The sequence below is a fragment of the Pholcus phalangioides genome, unplaced genomic scaffold (assembly GCF_987345545.1).
Source record: "Pholcus phalangioides strain wild (caught in Gottingen) unplaced genomic scaffold, Ppha-v1.0 ptg000017l_1, whole genome shotgun sequence".
Lineage (NCBI taxonomy): Eukaryota > Metazoa > Arthropoda > Arachnida > Araneae > Pholcidae > Pholcus > Pholcus phalangioides.
This window is the reverse complement of record NW_028301610.1, coordinates 23,310,208-23,333,480: the sequence shown is the minus strand read 5'-3', so window position 1 is coordinate 23,333,480 and position 23,273 is coordinate 23,310,208. Positions and strand designations below refer to the sequence as shown.

Sequence of the window (23,273 nt, the reverse complement as noted above, 5' to 3'; positions counted from 1 at the left end):
CAGGGCTCTGGAATTAGTCTTATATTTTTCCAAATATTTGAACTATAAATTTCCTTAAAAGACCAACCAGAGACTTGATTGGGGGTGCAGAGAAGAGCCACACACGCTCTTGTTGGTACAATGGGTTTGAGCTATGAAGAGAGACTTGATTTTCTGACATGTCTACATTGGAAGAATGCAGATATCAGGGGATATGATTGAAGTTTTTAAAATTTTCAATGGAATGAATAGGATGGACCATGAGTTATTGATACACCGTCAATCAAGTGTTTCGACAAGGGGACACCAGTACCGATTAGTAAGGGGCAACTCCAGGTTGTGGTGTCACAGTAAATTTTTCTCTAACAGGGTTGTGGACAAATGGAATGGCTTACCCCGGGAGTCGTGAATTCTACTGCAATTGATACATTTAAAAAGAAATACTAGTTTATAATGGGAGGAATCAAGAAGCTATCCATTGTTAGATAAGACAACCATAATTTTTTATGTGTAGGCAGTGTATTTTATCATAATCATTAGTTTTATATTATTGTATATTAGTATTTTGGTGATAACTGCTCTTATTTTGGGTGTCTGTATTTTTTTTTAATTCAACATCCATATTTTTTATGGTATCTTTTTTTTCAGCCACCTCATTGGCCATTTGCCTGTTGTGGCCTTTGTATTTGTATTTAAAAAAATTAATTTAACTCATTCAAACAAACAAAACACGTGTCATTAACTTTGCTTCAGAGTTTCTTTTGGGTGTATCAATCAATTATTGTTATCAGAAACCCAATCCAGATGTGATCAAATTAAGTGGCATGCACTTTATACTTTCTTGCATTTTATACTATACATGCATGCATGCCATCGGTCAAGATACTGGGGCAATGCCCCACACATCATCAATGACTGGGTTGACAGAACGAACATATACGTACACATATGTACTGACATCATCATGCCCCCCACCATACCTCTTCTATCTAGTCCATCTTTGCTTATGATGCATTCGACATGATAGAAATCATGTTCTATATGTAAACATGACACAAATTGTTTCATCAATAGGATTCATCTTAAGGAATCTCAAAAGAACACAACTATCTTTATAATCTCACACAAGCTATAAATACAATAAAGATGTGATAGGAATGCTTGAGGGCTATCAGAAGTTAAATAGATTGTTACACACATTTGAAACTGTCCATTTTCAACTAATTGACTACTGATTGTACTTTATCAAAGGAATCCATTTTTTCAGGAAAGAAAATTCACATTTCATTAAACATTCTAGAAGTGGCATTACAATGGCAAATGAATACCTCGTGCATATTATGTTTTTCATAGCATATATATATTTTACAATGTGCTCAGTAAATATTTATTGAAATAAATATATGGAATATATTGGATTCTGAAATCTTGTTTCAGCTTTGAAATAGGAAATTAAATGTCATAAAATATTATTAAAATGCATAAGAGTTTGACTTTTTTGCATCACTATTTTTCTTGTGCTGTGCCATCTTAGCACTATCATGACTTATTAAGGGGCACGTACACATTAGCACACTGATCATGTAATGTACGGTCCCCCTGCAGCAGTTCTAATCTGTGTCTGTGGGTACACAAACTTCCTTTGTGTTCATTGAAAAAATTATCCCAGATGGGTCCAGTTCAAACAGCTCAAGAGTTGTTCATAACACTGTACCACCAATTGCAAATGCTTACATTGCATGATCTGCACGCTAATGTATATGCACCTTTACTACATCATCAATACCATGCACATATTTATTAAGTTTTATTTCTTTTTAAATCATGCTTTACAAGCTCCACATTTTGATACTGTTTCAGAAGTGAAATATTGAAATAAGTTGAAATTTCAAAGAGAAATCTCGTATTAAAAAATTTAAATCTTTTGATTTTATACAGAAATGTGACTTACTCTCTGTGATGAATCAAAGGCTTCCTCAATGCTTGCTTTTAGATCAGGTGTGACTTCCCAGACAAGTCTATGAGGAGTTTTTGTCTTTGCTTGTTTGAAATCTTTACTAAATGGCATACAATAACCATTCTCATCATAAAGTTTTTCTAGTACTCTGAAAAGGATACAACAAATTGTGTGTCATAAATAATGAACACCAAGTGCCTAACTTTCATGAAAAATCTGCATTTTCCATTGATTTACAGAGTAAGAAGATTTTTATTTTGATGTATGTATTAAAAAATACTCACTCTTTAGAAAGAGTATACTCCCACATGTGCGCCATTGCTGGTGCATCAGCAAAAGTATGTTCACAGTTTATACCAGCTGATCCATTACCAAAGATAACAACATTCAAGGATTTATCAAACCATATGCACTTACCATCCCCATGCAAAAGGAAATTACCTTTGTCTACTAGAGTTTCTGGCACATAATCAACGAAAGAAAGCTAGAAAATGAAGAGTACTTAAAGTTAGTTTGAAACATAAGCTTCAAATTTGATATGCATGTAATGTATAACCAAAATACAGATTAACTTACACAAAAAATTGCTTTCTCTATAGTTCTTCTACTTTCCTTATTAACACCAGAACTTAAAAATTTTTTTCTTATTTCAGCCCATTTTGAGCGCTTTAATGTTGTGAGTGCAGCAACATTTTTTTCTGCATCTGAGGACATTTCTGCAAAACATTTTTCATAAAAATATGTATAAAAATTTACCAAAAATATCGAACAAGTTTTTATTGTTTTTAAAATGTCATGAAGGAGTTTTCCTGATGTACATGAACTTAGAATAAATAAGAATAACACAGACTTGCAAGTGTTTACAAAATATTTTCTTATTTTATTTATATTTTTATTTGTTTTTACAATTTATCAAGTATAAATTTTTTTAACTGCATGCAAAGCCATCTTCATATGGCAATCAACTAACTTATTATTTCTGGGTATATTTTTAATGGTGGTTCTTTCTGGGCATTTTTCCATGGTGAAAGATTGAATCACAGCTTTAAACAGATCAGGAGAGCCACTATTAGACATAGAAAGGGACATTAGAATACTAGCTGAACTTATAAAGAAGGGAAAACAAGGAAAGTGTAGATAGTGACATCATTTATGTACATCCCTATCTGGTGGCTAATATCAGTAAATATGAGCTATTAGCTGAGTTAGGTGTGACTGTCCATTGTATGGTCCCATTCAGCATATATACATGCTCTAATAGAAAAATGTTCATTGCTTCTGTAGTATAGTCTAACACACTTGCCTAGATTATTAAAAAGGACAGAGGTTCCATTCAATTCCCTACAGAGTCAGAATTTTTTTTCCTGAATTCATTTTTGCATGAGCCAGTTGCCTAAACCCTTATAAGGAAAAATATGATTTGCTTTAAAAAGTAAGCAACAGTTTTGTGCCAAATAGAAAGCCTTGAATTAAGATTTCAAAAACTTTTTATAGCTTTCAGTAGAGGTAAGACAAGTAGACCTGCTAAATCCAGTGGCCACTCACCAACGCAAACCAAAACAAAATTATAATAATTGAATCAAGGGTCAAACCCCATACAGATATTACTTTCATATTAAACACATCAAAGTATAAATGAAAAATAATTTCACTTATCTATTTTTTTGCATATTTATCATCATTTATTTTGCCTAATACAACATAATAATTAAATACATTAGTAAAACAAAACTACATTCCAGTTATGTATGTGTTAACAGTAAAAAAAGTGATAAATATAATAAATCTGGTTATTATGCATAATAACCAATTTATCACAATTAGCAATTTGCCTGTTGTGGTCTTTGTATTAGTATTTGTATTTACCATAACCTACCACACAGTCAAATCTTTAAGGTACAGACGCCTGCTTTGAATGAAATCCTGCCATCACAACTGAATGCTTTCTTCAGGATTTAAATCCTTTGATATTTCAGCATTTTTCTTGTGGAAACCCTGTTTTCTAGTACATCTTTTTCTACTGAGCTTGAGCTATCACTGATGATTTTTACTTTGCTCTATACTCTTTCTACTTCGGCACTGCTTGGTGAAATCATCAATAGAATTTGCAATATCATCCTCACCATCCCCAATTTGGTGAATTTTGGAGGTCATCATCTCCATCAGTGATTCCAAAGATATTGATGGTTTAAAAACACATAATGTGCCTTGTGCACATTATGTGTTTCTGAGTATTTCCCACTCGGAATGTGATCTTTCTTTTAGAAAGACAAAATAATTGGCACATTTTTCAGCTCACTGTCTTCATATTGTTGCAACAATTCGTCTGACTGAGGGAGCACGACGGTATCTAGTTTTTGAGGCATACGAGCACATGTTGATTTTTCAGAGCCATCTTCTCCAAAAAATATTTTCTATTTTTTCCATTGCCAAGTAGTGTAACCCATGTAATAATTCCTTCTCATTTGATTTCTTTTTTTCTCTTCTAGTCTGAAACTATGGAAAATTGGTGGCGATTAGAATAAAAAAATCTGTCTCCACTCTCAAATGTCTAGTCACCATGTGGTGACCATTAATTTTCATCTTTCGCTTTCAGGTATTCGTAGGACATAAATAATACAAGGAAATAATAAACAATAAATTACGAATCCAGGCACATGTTTTAGCATTTCAATAAGGGTCTCTAAACCACAATGGAAAAATAAAAATAAAAGAAATTAAATAACTACACTGAATGACTGTGGTTATTAGATTTTTTTTGTTCACTGATTTTTACAATAACTGTGTGCAATCATGTTGTATTAATTCAAAGAGACAGATTCTGAATCTCCTAATCAGTTTTCCATCACCATCAGAGACAAAATAAGCATTTAAGATAGCCTATTAACACATTCTCATCTACCAACTTTTGCTAAAAAATTCTAATAAAACAAGGTACTTTTACACAATATGTAAAAGTTATATCAAATGACCCAATATAATTTTCAGTGCTTAACCCTTTAATTGCTCCCATCATGTAAGAGTGATTAACATAATATCACAAATGTCAATAAAAATTAAATTTTCCAGAACATGAGTAATGTGACTTCTAAGGTAATTAATCATTAAAAAAAATGTTTCATGTTTCTACCCCCTTTTTCCCAGTGAAAAAAAACCATGCAATAAAACTTGAAAATAAAGATTTTTTGAAGAGACTTCAAAGGTTAGCCATTTACAAGCACTGAACATGCATAACCTACTTTTGGTGCAAAAAGCTGAATGTGTTAAACATAGCGTCATAATCTAACTGTTACCCACGACTTCGCTCGTGTGGATTTGGTAAAATGAAAATTGCTTGGCAATGATTCCTTCCAATAACATTTGAATCCCTCATGACCCCCCTTGGGTGTTGTATTTCTAGATATCCCATCTTGGTGAGTGTCTATATTATAAAATATAATACTGACCAAATTTCATAGTTATAGCTTCCAGCGATTTGGGTTCAGTAATGATTGCCCCATATAACTTCATAACCCCATATACCCCCTTCCCCCCCCCTTTACAGGATGAATTTTGAAAAATCCATCGTTAGTGAATTTTAAAATTACAAAATAAAACTACTGACTAATTTTCATATTTAAAGCTTCGGCGATTTTGTTGTACCATATAACCTTTGAGCCCCCACATGACCACTTTAAGGGCCAAATTTCGAAAAACCCACTCTTGGTGAGTCTATACATCATGAAATAAAACTACTGACCAAATTTAATAAATATTGCTCCAGTAGTTACGGCTTGGCGTGATTTCTGTATACAACCTTTGAACCCCTTAAAGGTTGAATTTTGAAAAACCCTTTCTTAGTGGGTCTTTACTTCATAAAATAAAATTACTCACCAAAAATTTCATAATCATAACTTCGAGGGTTTTGGCTTGGCGATGATGATCAGTCAGTCAGGATATGTTATTATATATGTATAGATAATGTTTGATTAAACAAAAGTGTTATAAAAAATTTGAGAGTTTTATTCATATACTTTTTGGTAAAACATTAAGAAAATTACCACTTTGATTTTCTGCATCTTTAACAATCCAATCCAGTTGTTTCTCCAGATTACTTGGTGACAAAATCTGATTATTGGCATCACATATATCTAGTTTGTAATAGATTCCTTTAATATATACAGCAATGTGCTGGAAAAAAAATGTAGTCGTTAATTGGCATATATTGAAACTTATTTAAATTTTGTAAATACAGTCTCACTTAATGGAATGTATGTACTTTATATTTTTTACAAGTTGTCATTAAATTTAAAAAAAGTGTTATTTAAACTAATGACACTAGTTTGAATTTAGTCATGTTTATTAAGTAGTCTATGTATGTGAGAGGGTGTGACTAAATGAAAGAAGGCAGCGTATTCATGCTATTAAAAGTATGACCAATTTAAGTCACGTGCACCAGGAATAGAGTATTGTAAAAAAAAAGTTAAACATTATCATGCTACATGCTTACATTAGTGTATCACTACCAAGCCTAGACTGATGCAGGTACAAAAGACATGGACACAAAGGGCTGCAATAAAAAATATAGGCCTATACATATATATATATATATATATGGGGGGCACAAAAAAACATTTATGTCCTACACAAATAAATGGGAAATTTTTTATAGAGGAAATATAATTCCCCCCCCCCCTAAAGTAACATTACTTGGAGTATGTATGCAAACTCAGAAACCGTCAATACCAAAATTACAGGTACAAAAAGCCAGATTGCAACATAATGACAAACAGGTGTCTGGTGTACATAATCTCTTCTAAACACTATAGAAAGAAGACAAAAGGTTGTGCAAAGAAGTAGGCAAATATCCTTTTGAAATCAGTGTGAAGGCTGTCCTGTGACCATGCTTTCAGAAGAAAAGCTTTTAACCCTCTCATCAGCATTGATAAAATATATCACCACCTTAAAAGCTTTTATTTTAGCAATAACAAGCACTGATATTTTGTAAAACTGATTTCTTATCGGAACACGCTTTCCAATCCCCCCTTATTTTCCACCTGCTGAAAATCGGAACGACATCTACCTGATTAAAAAAAAAATTATGGCATTTTACAAAAGGGTTTAATGATTTATGCTATGCCAGTTAACCAGCATATGTGGCCAATTAATTTCTTTTTATTATTTTTTATTTTTTTAAAAGTTTGAATAAATATATTTTAATTATTAAATTTTTTTTGAATACATTGAAACTGATTTCACATCATTAACTGTTTTTAAATCAACAAAAAAAAAATCGAAATAACTACTAATTAGTATGATGGTAGATGCCGTCATAGTCAGATGATTAGTTAAAGGGTTGAACAATTCTGAAAACTGATAAGAGTTCCTGCACTTTCGCATAATAAACATGGAAAAAGCCTTTTTTCTCATTCAAGTAGTAATCTATAATTCAAGTCAACAAGAAATGAAGGAAGGAAATACAGAATTATATTTTTCCCCTCAATTTTTCTAGAGTTCAAAATACTATTCAGAAGGATAGGTGCCAATTTAGACGAAATTTCAGTTGTAAGGAGCAATTACTCCCAGACTATTTCAGTGACAGCCATTTTGGGGTAGCATGGGGTAATAATAATACAAACTCAATCAAAATTCTTACTCAAGACTTGTGATTGCCTGGATAGATATAAGGTTTTTTAAAAGGGGTTGGGTAGATCAGGATGCAAAATTATTTGGAATATGAAAACTGGACACTTTGTGACTATAGTAAAATTTTTTAATTCTTCTTTGTTATATTTATTTTTCAACAGTGAGAAGCTTCTTTTCAGCATCTTTAGAAAGACAAATATGGATATATAGTCTCATATAGGATATGAGCCAACATACAGGATACACATTTTGAACTACCAATGTAGTCTTGTGGCTAATAGATGCATGCAGCACATAATTGGTTGGTATACCATTGTTTTTTGTTTTTCTTTGTGACTTTTCTTTCTACATTCCTATATATCCACGGCCAAGTGATATGGTTGTCGTCTTCTGGACCATGTGGCATTGTTTATACTTTGAACATTACCATACACTATCTTTTTTTCATCTGGCTTTTATTTTTTGTCAAACTTTAAACTATTCCTGGGGTAACAAAAACAAAAAAACAATAGTTGCTGGGGTTTGGTCTATGTCACCACCCTTTTGTACACTTTATCCTTTTATTATTATAGTTGATTTTATTTAATTTGGTAAACTTAATAAATTTGATTAGTCAAGCATTTTAAATGTTTTTGTTCAAAAAAAATTTTGCTTGAGTAATTCATGCTCTAATGTTGAATTCAACATAAAGATAAATTTTGATCATATTTTTTTCTTGTTCTGTGACCTCAAAAATTTAACTTAAAAAATTGAGATACATAATTATTTCAAATTGAGTATATCAAATGACCATAAAATATTTTTACCTTTGAATCCTCACAATGAAGAATTTTATCCATGTTTTCACCAGGTATTCTATGATTTAAAGAATATGTATTTTAAAATCGAATAATATGCAGAAAATCATTTATTAAAAAAGATTATATATAATAGTATTGGTACATATAACACCAATACATAAAATCCCAAGTTGCTAAAAATTGAAGAGATGTGGGGTATGAAATTTCTAAAGTTTTCAAAAAAGAAAAAAAAATCACAGCATTTCGAGACATATCCTAAAAAGATGTTCTACAGTTAATATTTTGTCATTGCTAATACTATAACTATTTGATCTTGTTACTGAAAATGATGAATGATCTTTGCTCCCATAAATTTTACTTTTTTTTGAAGTAGTAGAAAGAAAATGAATCATGACTTTGGTATATGAGCAAACAGGGACAGTTGGAAAAATTCTACAAGACATGCCAGACTTCACCTTGATCAAGTTGTTAAACTAGAGAGCAAATGAAAATTCGCTCACATTTAGACACATATATAATGGATGTAATTTTTTCACTCTACTGCCTGGCTAAAATTCTGTTCATTGACAATCCTGTGTAAAGGAACCCAGACTAGGGTATCAAAAGATAAAATTTTAATCAAACATTCCTCCCTTTGAAATCAGAATTTTTGAAAGCAGGCATTATGCATAAGTAACATTTTTTACAGTATTTTTGCTTCCAGATCAGTGGAATCATGTAGCAGTCATATGAACTTTATGTTAATGGTGATGATGAAGCTGCAATTTGGGACTAATTTATGGATCCTATATCGATGAATTAGATAATTTGATTTTGCGGGTCCCCCTTGAAATTTAAATTGACTAAGTTTTCCTGCATTATAAAAATACAGTAGACTCTTACTAATCCGGCACATATCAGACAAGAGTTGTACAGGATTAATACAAGGTAATTAAAAAAAACCCATTCAAATAATATTAACTTCTGAGCACAGACATGCAATGGTATCTGTTTTTCTTCTATGCTTGTAGGAAATCCACCTGAAAATTGTTGAAAGGGCAAGACTAGTGCACAGCTACTACACTACTGTCTCACAGCTCCAATGGGCATCATTATGAGCTATTGACATTGATGAATGCCTATTCACTGCTATAAAGTGGCTCTTCTGAAGATTGTTCTTATCCTCTTATCCAGAAACTGTTTTTCATGTTTTAAAGAATCAGCTTATACCAGGAGAAAAAAAAAGATTGTGATTCATGGATACTAGTATCAAATGTTTTGATGGTCAGATTTTCGGGGGGGAAAACTTTATGTCTGTAACAGGAATCCCTACAGAAGATAAAAAGAGAAATAGGAAGATTTTGATTCATGGAAATGAAAATGAAGATTTAACCTTTTAATGACCAATGTTCCCAATTGGGAACATCAGTTTTATTAATTAGAAAAAAAAATATTTTTTTACACCAAAAAACGATTTTTTTCCTGAACATGAGAGATTCCGAACATAATTCAAAAAAATCAAAAATTTCATTTATTTCAGCACTTATGCCATAAATTTAACTTTTTTAAATCACTTATTTTCAACAAAGAATAAAATTTAATTGTTTTGTTTTTAATTTTAATGTTGTTTCTATAGTCATGGGCAAATCCAGAAAACATACAGGAAATGTTTTTAAATGAATTTTATGGTTGATATCTCTAAATTAAAAGGCGGCAAAATAAATAATAAAAAAAGAAAATTCAAATCTTAATTAGGCCGGAGACAGGTTAAGCTAATTAGAAATAAAAACTATTAATATAGCCGGATCCACTTGCAACAAACACGGATATAACAAAGTTTTTCCTTGTAGCTTACATTTCATATTGTTTATCCATGTTATTTTAATCACTTTTAAGAATAACCAGGGTTGTTTGGTTTAAACCACGTTGGTTTAAACCTTGGTTTTTTTCGAAAAATGAAATAAAAGTTGCCTAAATATCATTTTTTTTCCTTGAAAAATATCATATTGGCTCATTATTAGCCAAAATGTTTCATTTTTACCACATTTTATATCCTTGGGGTACATCCTGATGGTATATCTTTAAACGACATAAGATTTTGTAAGTGGTTTTTTTTTCAAAAAGTCTCATAAAGTGGCCAGAATATATATATATTTTTCATATGAAGTATCTTAGTCATTTAAAGTTATATATAAAACCAAAATTTCTCATTCTTACAACATTTTCTAACCTTTGGCTACATTCTGATGCTCTATCTTTAGCAAATTCATGAATAAGGATTGCATCACACATTTAAATGTAGTGGTGCATCATCTCACAGGGTTTCTTTTTCCCTTCACAAAGAAGCAGCTACAGTAGTGACACCATCATGCTAGGGGCAGGTGGTTCTATAATCCAATAAAGACACCAGCTGTCCTTAAAGGACAAAGACTAGTGTACTAGTTGTTACATTACCTCACATACATTTTCATTTTCTTTCCCATAAGAAGTAGCACATCTCCTACTGTATATCTCCCAGTCTTAATATTCAATAGTTGTTTTTTTTATACTTTCACTTTTAAGCCCAGTTAATCAAGGTTCTACTGTATAGTAGTAACAGATTTATGAAAAATAATCAGCTATATACAGGGTGATTATAATTTAAGTTTTGATTCCAAAACTATACCATTAAGTACTGATCAGAATTACTTGAAAATTTGCATGGATACTCCTGAAGCAATGGAAGTTTCTTTCGCAAAAGAAAACAGTGCAAAATGTGCAAGTAGACGATGCTGTACTTGGCCAGCAGTATAATCTATTTTGTGCAACCACATCATTTCGGCACTTCCACAGCATCAGTGTGTGGATAGAACTTATATGAAGATGCACATTGCAATACCAGCAAAGCAGCTGCTGAAGATCCATTTTGACAGGATGCAGCTTAACCCTTGCAACTTCTGGCTGTGGGGGTACCTCAAAATGTTATAAATAGTGGTCAGATTGCAAACTTTGGTGAATTGCAATCTCCAACACATTTCCTATATGTTTGTTCCTCAGGAATAATTAACCGGGGGGGGGGGGGGGGTTCGTTTGGTTTAATAAAGCTGAATTGCAAGCACATCCACATTATGACCATGGCATACTCCGATTCTGTTGTTGAACAAGAATTTGTGTGCTTTCAACCTCATAGCCAGAACACACGGTGGACACCATATTTAACATTTTTTGAGTAAGTTGTAGTTATTTGTTCAATTACTTCATTTTTTTTGTGATGTTTCCATGAATTATGAAATCTTGAAATGCTATAATTAAGGTATCATTCTGCCATGAGTGGCTATCGTTTCCATTCTGCGAGCAAATTTCCCACATGTTGGATGATGTCATTAATTTTACATTTTTAAGTATTTTTTCCCCTTTATCAAATAAAATTGAATTTTTCAGGAATATTCATGTCAATTTTCAAGTCATTCTGACAATCGTTCTTTTTTTACAGTGTTTTGAAATCAGAACCTTAGTTATAATCACCCTGTATATTGTAAGTCATTGCTAATTAATCTGCATTATTTATGCTTCATTAAATACATTATATTCACTTAATTTTTATTACTTTTTGCAAAATAGCTTCCTAATTAAACATACTGAAAGTAACTGGAGAAAAACCTTTATATATTATATGATTAATAATAACATTAAAAGAATTTTCAAACACACAGTAATCCATTGAGTTAAGCAAAAAATAATTAAATTGCAAAAGTTTGTTTTTGTGAAAATGTAATAAATATTTATTGATTAATTAGCTTGGGAATAGTGTTAATTACATTAATAAACATTTTATTTTAGTTAATTATTGTAAGTTTGAATGATTTTTTAGAAATTTCATTGTTTTTAATGTTAATACTATTTAAACCAAAAAAAACTGGTTTAAACCAAAAAAACCAGGTTTTTTGGTTTTTCTAAAAAAAAAACCGGTTTTTTTACCAACCCTGAGAACAACTAATTTTCTCCTCACTTTAAGCAATCACATTTCACACAATTTTGAAAAATTGCAGGGCTCCCAATCAAAACATTAGAAAAAGTAGGACGGGGAGGGTACCCCTCCTTAGACAACATAATCATAGCATAATAAAAAATCCCTGGAACACATTCAAAATTAATTTTTCTTTTTCCATAGCACTATTTCAGTATCCTGTAAGGTTGACTCAAGCTAAAGCAAGATTATAAAAATAACTTGGTTATGCTATTCGGTTATAATAATGAATGCTATTGGGCATCAGAGTCATACAAAATTATTATTTTTCAACCAGGTAAAAGTTTGTAATCACTACTCTACTTGTTGAACTCTCAAACTAAGCAAAAGAAAAATTAAAAAACCAAAAATGGTCCACATACCCCCCCCCCCCCAAAGAACCTGAAAAACGATACTATTTCTGCTTTGGCAGAATCGCTATTAATATTGCAATCTACAACATTTGTATTATTCGGCATTATATCGATGATTCCCTCCTCAATAAAAATTAATTAGACGAATTTTGTTGTTAGGACTTGGCAAAAAAAGTAGGAAAAAACTATAAAATAAGACAAAAGTAGGACATTTTACCAAAAAGTAGGAAAAGAAAAGTGAGAGCCCTGAAATTGGTTTAAAAAATTACAATGAAATATTTAAAATGGTAAAATTTGTTTGATTTGAGAATGTTGATAACACAAATGAAGATGAAATGATGAAAAACAACCTACCAAAACTCACAGATAACATCTTCTGGAGATATAAAACAAAATGCACACAATGCTGAAATATTAGGAGCATTGTTGTTAACCGTTTAAAGGCCGAACTATGAACAAAGTCACTTATTGTTTTGAAATTTGGATGCCTATACATAGATCAACTTTGAAATTTGAAGAAGAAATTCTTTTTCTTTGTTTTTCACAATGTTCCATAAATGGAATATTGACACTTGGGGAGAGGTGAAAGCGGAAACTAGTATCGCCTATATTCTCACAATTATTTATTTCTGGAGTACAGTTATCACACAAAATTTTCTATTTTCTACTACAAATTAAAATTCGCAACACATACCAATTTTTTAAACATAAAAATGACTGCAGAAATTCAAATTGTTTTATAATGTATGTGATAAAAGAAGGGATTCATATATATTTGATGGACCCGTTTGTGTCATTGGTAGCATTCATACATAGTGTTTTTTTGGTAAACCGCACACCGTCCTTGCATTGCAGACACAATATAATGGCCATCAGATGACCTGAAATCTTTTTTTCAGTTGACAACGTGGAACTGGATGAATAATTAACCACTCCTTCGTTCGTAGAAGGTCCATTGCCACTTCTCTTTGGAATTCCAAATGTGAAATACGATCCGCTTCTCGCAACTCTGAATGAACGTCAACGTATCCAATGTGCTATAATGGTCATATGGCAAATCTTTTCCAACGGAATCCAGAGCTGAGGTTTTGATCAGATTCTAGAAACAATTTTTTTATCCCATGCAATAATTTTTTTTCAGATTGCTCAAAACTGTCTTGCTTTTTCTTGGAACCTGAACGTTGTAATTACGTTTCGCTACTTTTTTCTGCCCCACATCTTTTTTCTAACACCTCATCCTCGTTGTTGCAAAATTACCTAGCATTTCACATACATCAGTTGGAACTGTTGATATTAGATCATTTTCAACAATATTGTTATGATCTATAGATGATAGATGACGCGATTCTATTTTTGTAGAGCCTCTAAAAAAATATTGCAATCTTCTGTTGGCAATGGCAGATGATACCGGTTTCGGTTTAGCGCAAGGATGTGCGATTGGCGGAGAACTGGCAGAGAGTGTGCAAAGAACATTCCAGAGGGATCCGCCTCTCTAGACAGTGGTGCTACAAATCTGGTACTATGAAATAGAAATTTGTGGAATATTCTTTTTCTTTAAGTTTCGACCAGACCTATAGTGAGGTGATCACAAGAGGAGAGATTCGAGATTAGAGAGACTGGATGAAAAGTCAGTTGTGATTAAACTTTGTGAGAAAGTTGTTAGCTCTGTGAGTAGCCTGTAAATACGTGTAAATTGCTGTTCTGTAAATAAATCTGTTTGTCTGTCGAACCACTTCTTGTTTTACAATCTCGAAGTCTGGTGGAAATTATCTGTAACAATATCATCTTCATCCATGATGTTCCCCTTTTTCATTAGCACGTAGTTGGCATATATCTACGTCCTCTAATTTGGAATCTGAAAAAGTTTCTAAATATCTTACTGCTTCTTGTAATGTGAGATATCTTTTTGATATGGTTACACTCAGCTGAACACAACAAGACTATCTAAGATTATCGAACTCAGTTTGACTGCATTAGTCTGCAGTTCGCTAAAACATACATTTCTAAGAATGTAAGAATAAAAACGTACTTACCTAATATGAACAATCCACCCCAGAAAGCACATTCCTCCATGTCATATTACCCAGAATTAGTCCCTATACACATGTCAAACGATAACAACCACCCTGCGGTTCGAACGGGAAAATCGAAGCAGCACACTGCACATTAGATATCCCTAGAATCCTGCTCTGTTGAAAGGCCAATTTTCCGTAAATGGAACATGCATTTTTGAATGTGCATAGCTCTTTAACGTTTAACAGTACAAAGAAACTAATTGATTTACTTTGATTGATATATTAAGTGGTAGAAACACACAAAATAATTTTCAATTTACTTCAAAATTGAAATATTGGCAAATTTTAATCGAAATGGGGAAAAAATGTCCAAAAATGTCAAATTTCAAAATTCTGCCAAAAATGTTTATATCAACCTAAAGTTTCCTAATTTATTTCAAAAAATACTTTGAACTCTCTCTCCTCTATATACGATAGAAAACTGAAAATGTTTGAATCAATTTTTATCTGATATTTTTGAAAATAAAAACTATGTTCCATTTACATTGGCTTTTAAACGGTTAAGCTCTCAACAAATCACAATCTTTTCCATTAAATAGCTTTCAACAGAAATGAACTTTTCTCCTTATAAATTTACACTGCCATCCAAATTACAATAGAAAAAAAGAACTTGAACCAACCCACATAGCATCTTATATCACACTGGTTCTCAAACTTTTATCACCCACAGCTCCATTGCACAATTCATGGCTCATCTGTGGCCCCCCAGAATAGTTTGGTAGATATTTTCACGCATAAAAGAACCACTTGAAAGCATAAATAGACACATAAATCACTATGTTCAGTTCGATGTGATGCCTCTGAAAAAGGTTGGTGAGGCTCCTAGAAGCCACATAATTTGAGAAACACTGAACTTGAACTTTTTTATATCCATATCTTCTACCGTCCTCTAGATCAGTGTTTCTTAACCTTTTTTGCCCGTGGCCCCTTTTGAACTATATATTTTTTTCTCGTGGCTCCCCTGTCTTACCCAGAGTCTTCGACCCTCATCTAGAAGAAAAATTCCTTTATATGTATTGAATTGATTTTTTCAGTGAATTTATACTGAACGAAAATTTTGCAAATAAGATTTTCCTCCAGACCTAGAATTTATTGAGTTCCCCGCTAGTTTCTGAGTTCTATTCAGGGTCGTCTCAACATCATGGGCGCCTTAGACAAAGTGATGCTATGGTAGTCCCATACTTAGCTGGAAATGAACAGCTTACATATTTCTTACTTATTTTCAAAATTAACTTATGGACATGAGACCCCCGGGCATGACCCCTCACAAGAGTGGGACTGACAGAGCTGCAGCCCGGGACCTGATATGGTTTTCATCATTTTTTGTTTTCACACTAAATGTAATATAGTGATCTGTAAAATCGTAGCCGGGGCCTGCGAAAAACCCCTGCTGCAAAATGTAAGCGGTGAAGCCCGGGTGGGTCCATGACCCTAAGACGGCCCTGGTTTTATGGGTGGTTTTGTTGGATTCTGTAAGTGTATAGTCACTAATATAAAAGCTTTATTTCTTCACACCTTAATTTTTCTTCTCAGCTCTCTGCAGCCCTCCAAATCACTTGTCATGGCCCCTTTCTCCATTTTCTTCCATGGCCCCCGGTTGAGAACCACTGCTCTAGATGATTACATTGCTTACTTCAGGAAACACTAGTTTAAATGCATCCTGGTACACATAAAATGAAATTTGTATGCAATACATATTTTTGCTACCTTCTTTGACCTTGTTATAAAGCGGATCTAACTGAATGAATGCCAGAATTCTGCTACCGGACTTATCCCTTTGCAGAGATCTCTTCCAGCCTAGCTTAAAGCGGATCTGGCTGCAGCAGCAATGAATAACAACATTGAATTAAACTATTGCCTATGTAGAGTTAACTAGAGTATGTATGTAAGTATTATTTTGAATGTTAACTTGAATCTAATTTTTTTAAGCACCACTGATTGAAAAAAAAAATTGTTATTGACAATCGCTAAGAGATTTGAAAGATAAGTAGATGAAACTTTTTTTCCAAACAATAAATCTACATTGCCTAATTGTGAATATAACTGTTATTCTTTATTCTGTTTCTATAAGTTGAAGCAAATCATTCTACTTACTCTAACTTTATCACATATTTTCAAACTAAAAATAACAAACCATGTGTGTGCAAAAAAAAAAGATTTTATACCACAATTTTTTCACATAAATACAGTAGTCTCAAGAAAATACACTTTTCTATGTAACAGAAGTTTTCATGGAAACATTCCCACATTTTAATTAACTTATTTTACATCAAAAATTACTTATAAATTTTCATTTCCCTTTGTATTTTTAATAATCAACTTTTTTATAAAACCAAGCGAACTTATTTTTTAAAGATTTGACTGTAGCAGATACTCAAAATGGAAATATAAATACATTATATATTATTGGAGTTATCATTTAGATTAACTTTACCTCACTGTACTGAATAGACGTTCATATTGTGCCATGCAAATAGGAATTGTATTACGAAGGACTAGTGGTGTAAGTTCTTCTCTATCAATCTGCCTCTTGAAATTTAATAAGTTATAAATTGCATATGCTGCCCTATGGGAGAAAAAAAGACTAATTACAACAAAACACACAATCCAAAACACACAGCTTCAATAAGAGAAAATCATTGAAAAAGTTTTAAATGAAATTCAAGTGAATATGGTTTCATATCAAGTACCAATGAATGAAAATGAAATATAGGTATACCATCGATATGTGAATGGCCATTAAGTTGTATAAGGAACCATTCTATCTACCATGCATTATACACAGCATAAACACCTTATTGTAACAACCTATTTCTGACATGAACTGTGTGTAGCTATTAAAAAAAGGGGCAAGAGTTGTGAGCTGGCTTTGTATAGACATAAGGCAAGATGTGTTAGAATTCTGGATTCAAAGAATTTTGTTAGAATTCTTTGCGTACGCCAATGTTGAAATCCATACTTTTTATAGGCATCTTTTTTCAGTCACCTCATTGGGTAATTTGCCTGTTGTGGTGTTAGTATTTGTATAATTTTCCAGGTTCACTGATACTTTTGGAAGCGACATGTTCAATAGTTATGATTATATTCATTCATGCATATCATGTAGATCAACAAATGTTGATTGTCAACCCTGGGGTTAATGGAATCTTCTAGAATTGGTATAATGTGGCCAGAAATGTCTGACAATGGTAAGAAGAGCAAGTTCAATAATTCCAAGAACTTAACAAATCACCCAATCCTCAGGCTTGAACCCAATCTAGCACATCTGTAACCAATTGAATGATAGCGTTCACTACATGGATCTTCCAAGATACATTTTCAAACAGCTATCGAATGGACTATAGTCTGCTTGGTTACGGATATATGTGAGAACCTTTAGCATCTTATTACGTCACTTCCAAACTATCTTGCTGCTCCTCAGACTGTATAAAACCCTTATTCTGGAAATTAGCTTGTGGTCACATTAAGGTGACTGTGTATATCACCTTTTCTGCAAACTTACCCTTCTATCATCATCATTTCATATTGTATCACAACATGTAAATTGGTTTTTATGTTCCCCCTCTCTCTGGAACTTCAAAATACAGCAACTTCTCAACTTAGAAATAAGATCAGTTACAAGCATGGTCCGTAAGTCGAACCATTCACTTTCATTTTATTCATTTCTTACATAAATATAAAATGAAATTTCATGCGTCAAAATTATGTTAATTTGGGATCAGAAACGGCTTCAAAATGCAGTGCATGTTCAGGAAAAATGATAGCAAAAAAATATGCATTCTTACAACTTATGTGGGTTGAGTTGCAAAGTCACAAGTGAAGTTATCTAATGATATTTTAATGTTTTTTTTAAAGATGTCCAATCAAGACAATTAGCACGTCCATATCGTTTTGTTACAAATTTGTGCATTTTCTGTTACAATTAATAAGCAAATAAAATATCCTTTGCATGTTAATTGTAACAAAAAAATGCTTCAATTATGTGAATGACCACCCTACTCGAAAATGCCTCTGTCCAACCCAAACAGATCGGGCCATGCACAAAATTGCCATATTGAGGGAATGGGGTTTATAATTAAACAAAAAAAAAGTGGCATAACTCTAGGCTAGTATCTCTCAGTACTGTGATCACTTTGGGAAACACAAATTTAAGCAAAAATAGAATAATTACAAAGATTCAAAAAGATGATTGTAGAAAGGTTTATCGATATATATATATATATAGTGTTGTTGTAGCAAGGTACTCCAAAAACAGACGTGAATTTGATGGCAGGGCACTGGGCCCAGACTTTTGAAAGACCCCAAAAACCCTAACTTTACACTTTTTTCCAATTCAAAAGCAGTCCGCTCTAGCGGCTAGTGAATTTATAGCATGAAAAAAAAAAATGATGAGAATCACCCTGGCTAGCCCTGTCCTTGGTGGGGAAGCAATCATTACTTACACTTATCCCATAAAGAGGAAATATAACAGGACAACTTTTATCAAGAAATTTCTTTTAAAGGCGTTTCTGGTGCTCTAGAGCCAGACAAGTAAGAAGCCAAATTTTTCCTTCGCCTTTATTTGACCGTTCCAGCAAAAATACTGGGTGGGAGGAGGGGGTCATCAAAATGCACACTCCCCATGTGTGTATGATAGAGTATATTCTTGTTTCTGCAATTAAGGTCCCAAGCTCTGTCTGCTTCCTCACATTTTCCTAACACCTTCGTCATCAAAGTGTGGCTCAAAGGTGTGGTGTCATTCAAGTTTTTAATATTTAAAACTTTTAAAAATTTTGGTGTCTAACTAAAGGCTAAGCTGCCCATGCACCCTTGCTTCAGCTACCCTTGGCTGCACAGGGCACCGCTATGGGGGGAAAGTGCTAGATCAAGAGTAAAGGAAAAAAAATGATTGAAAATTAGAATTATAAAAGGCTGTAAGTGCAGTTTTTCAAAAAATGTTTTTTTTTTTTCGCAAAAAATAATTCAAGTTCCAATGTTGATACAATGTAATTTACATTTTGGCATTTACAGCCTTTTTTAATTGCAGTCTTCAATTGTATAAAAGTTTAGAAAAAAGTATTTTGTCTGTAATTCAAACATATTGGATTAATGACTCTAAAGAGAAAAGTTATTTTTGATGCATTTTTATCTAGCTAGGAACACAGTTGCGAATTTCCCGGGACCGCTTCACTGATGCTACGCCAAAGTAATGCATAACCAATGTTTCACATGGATGAGAATTTTGCCTTGAGGCTCAAGCCAGCCATGATATACAGTATTTCTACAGAAATGTTTTTTGTTTTTCTTTCAATATTTATTTTTTACCAATACATTTTAAATTTTTGATATCCTTAAAAAGGGGGCACCCCTTCCCCAACATATACCTGTGTGAGCACCCATGGGTCAAAAATACTTCAGATGATCCTGCACGACATGATCTTGTGACTGAATGCCCCTTGAAACGGTCCAAGGAACCATGTGTGTTTAGTCAAAACCTGATCTCCAACTCTCACACCAGATGGATTTAATCTCTCTCGAATGTAAATATTTGTGTACATATATGCTTTAACCATCTTTAATTAAATTTTATTTATCTTAAAAATAAGTCTATTCAATCTTGGAGTCAGATGTGTCACTCACAATAACATTTCACTATATAAGCTCCAGCTTTATTATAGGGAAATTTTATAGGTATTTTTTCTAAATACTTTTCATGCATTTATCAGCCACTTTGATTCATCAAAATGCCAAGTTAGGAATTTAATGCAGTACATTCACCTTTCCATAATGCTTGTTTATCACTTTCTGTTGCAGTTATAGACATCTTAAAGGTGTTTTAAAGATAATATGTTTAAAATTCACATAATATGATTAATATCTCATATATGAACAGTGCATAAATATATTTTATATCCCTTGGATATCTACAATTCTACTATCAGGACCACAACTAAAGGGGAGACAGCTCTTATTTTATTACATTTTTACCAAACATCACCAAGGTAAATCTATAATTTGCCAAATGTTTCAGTGCATATTTAAAAAAAATTGAAAGTCAATGGTGCATAAGTCAGATTGGCTGTATGAGTATGATTACGAATTTATAATAAGAGAGTTTTATAATTTATGAAACCTTTTTTTTTCCCTTCAGTCAGAAAAAAAAAAATTTAGAAGTTTCTTTATCCAAAAACATACAATTTTGGATAAGTTACAATGATTTTTAATCAAAAACATTTTATAATGATTTTTAGATCAAACAGCCAAATTCAATGTATTGCTTAACAAGAGTAATATTTCAAGAAATGTATCATATTTTTATCTCATTTACATTTGTTGCACTAAAATAATGTTATGCACATGAGACTAATTAGGTCAATGCCAAAGTTTAGAGCCAATTTCAAAAAGCTGAGCTTCTACGTTGCTTCTGGGATTCAAATCTAGACCTGTAGGACCAAAACAATGGTGCACTAACCACTTGGCTGCCATGCACCTCATACCTTAACGTTTCTACTTCACTTGTATCTGACAACTAATTTATTAATTATCTAAACATAGAAGTGAACTTGAGAGAGAGAAATATTACCTTGACACTGGTCTGTGTGTTGGAATCCAATAACACTGATCACAACAGTAATAGTTGCTATTGTTTGGAAGAGGTGCTCTACTCATCAAGTATGCATATTTCTCCCTAAAATTAGAAAGAGTTAAATTTAAAAAGTGATACCATAGAGAGACATACAAGCTGTAATGACTGGAGTCACTGTGACAACATAAAGACTAGACTTTTAACCCTCTTATGCATAAATTTAAATTTTCATTTGTAAAAAAATTGAAAGCCAATATAATGCTATTTAGTCTTAGTGTTATCATGAATTAATCAATTATTTAAAATAGGTTAACATAAAATAAATGCATCTAATCTCTTAATGTGTCATGTCTGGGCTGTCTTAAGAGCATCATGCACCCCCAGGCTAAGTGATTTTTCTGAGTTCCTACCTCACAAATTCTCGAAAGTTCAACCAGATTGCATTTTTGTTAGGCCCCACTTCTCTTGAAATGCCGAGTGGGTCCATGCATTATGACAGCACTAGTGTCAATTCATTACAATATTTGTCCTGCATATTAAAAAATTGAGGTCCTCAAATATGCAGGCACTCAGCTTCATTCTGACCATAGCATCTGCATTGTACAGATGTATTTTATGTGCTGAACAACAGAGAGATTCATGTTCAACTCATGCGGCTCAGCTCATTGTGTTGGCCAGGGATCTCAACCTAAGTGAGATATCCTGGCCAATCATGATAATAAATGGCATTCATGGTGTGTAAAACTGAGTTAAGATATTTATAGATTTTCATTTATTGCTGGTTTCTTCTTTACCCTTTTGCCATATATCGACTAAACAATTTGACATGTGTAAGCTATCTGTATGTTGGGTACTGTGTTTACGCATTTCAAATTAAAAACAAATCCTAATGAACATTTTCTGAGGATACCTATTCCAAAGAGAAGAATACCAACTATTGTTTGAAAGCAGATTTCATTCCTGTTTTGTCACCTAGTGCGTGTGCACACATCTATAACATTTTAACTTCAGAGAAGATCTTTTTATTTTATTGTACCATGTAATTATTAGATACTTAAATGTGAAAAATAAAGACATTACAGAAATTATAAGCTAAAAAGTAAGATAAAAAACATTTTAAATTTCATAAGCATATTGAAAGTATATACCAAATCTACAAATTAACATTTGTACACTTCCAAATTTTAACACTATAATCTGATAAATAATCTTCCAATTTCTTTTATTATATTGTCCAGGAAGGTGAAGCAAAATTTTAATGAAATATATCTAGTGATTTACACAACCACGCTCCAAAAAACAGTTATGAATGGTATGGTTTTTGATATTTTTAATATTTCTACTAATGCTAAGTAACAATGTCAAGTAGCTAGTTCTTAGACCTTAAAAACACATAAAAACTGCAAATCAAAAATATATATATATCTGAGCAGAAATATGTATCAGATTTAAAATTTAGTACACATAATAATATGTAGAGTAGATATGTATATATAAATCCTTACACACATTTTGACACACAATGGGTGCCAGCTTCAGAAAAAAGCAATCAACCATATAATCTCACTGACCAGGGTACCCGTCAGAACTAGCCTAACACTTTCCACAGGTTGCTCAGCAGATAGAATGATAACATGTCTGACTAAGTCAGATGCTAAGGTCGAAATAAAGGTAAGCCATTTTTTTAAGATTGCTCTGAGATGTATCAGTGCCATAGTGTTGAAACAGCTGGCAAAAATTTATCTTCTCATAAATAATGATCTCATTTATCCTATACAGCCAAAAGAATAATCACTGCATGAAATGCAATAAATCCTCCATAATTTCTTTTTCAGAATTGGATGTTTGGGTGGCTTAAGCTTGAAATTCTTGTTTGGGATATAGACAGCAATTAAATTGTAACGTTCAAGCACATGTCCAATATCACAGGTTAG

At 32.5% G+C, this 23,273-nt stretch overlaps 1 protein-coding gene across 3 annotated transcripts in view; it reads right to left on the bottom strand.

Moving 5' to 3' along the window:
- LOC149072559 (carnitine O-palmitoyltransferase 1, liver isoform-like) overlaps positions 1-23,273 on the bottom strand; it is a 117,481-nt gene that overhangs the window by 16,917 nt on the left and 77,291 nt on the right. For all 3 annotated transcript variants that reach the window (XM_089246150.1, XM_089246151.1, XM_089246152.1), the window contains exons 7-13: positions 21,337-21,441; positions 17,209-17,340; positions 8,368-8,416; positions 5,977-6,106; positions 2,513-2,652; positions 2,221-2,420; positions 1,931-2,084 (exon numbers count right to left, since the gene is read on the bottom strand). In XM_089246150.1, coding sequence (XP_089102276.1) covers positions 1,931-2,084; positions 2,221-2,420; positions 2,513-2,652; positions 5,977-6,106; positions 8,368-8,416; positions 17,209-17,340; positions 21,337-21,441 — 910 coding nt within the window. The remainder of the gene's footprint in view (positions 1-1,930; positions 2,085-2,220; positions 2,421-2,512; positions 2,653-5,976; positions 6,107-8,367; positions 8,417-17,208; positions 17,341-21,336; positions 21,442-23,273) is intronic.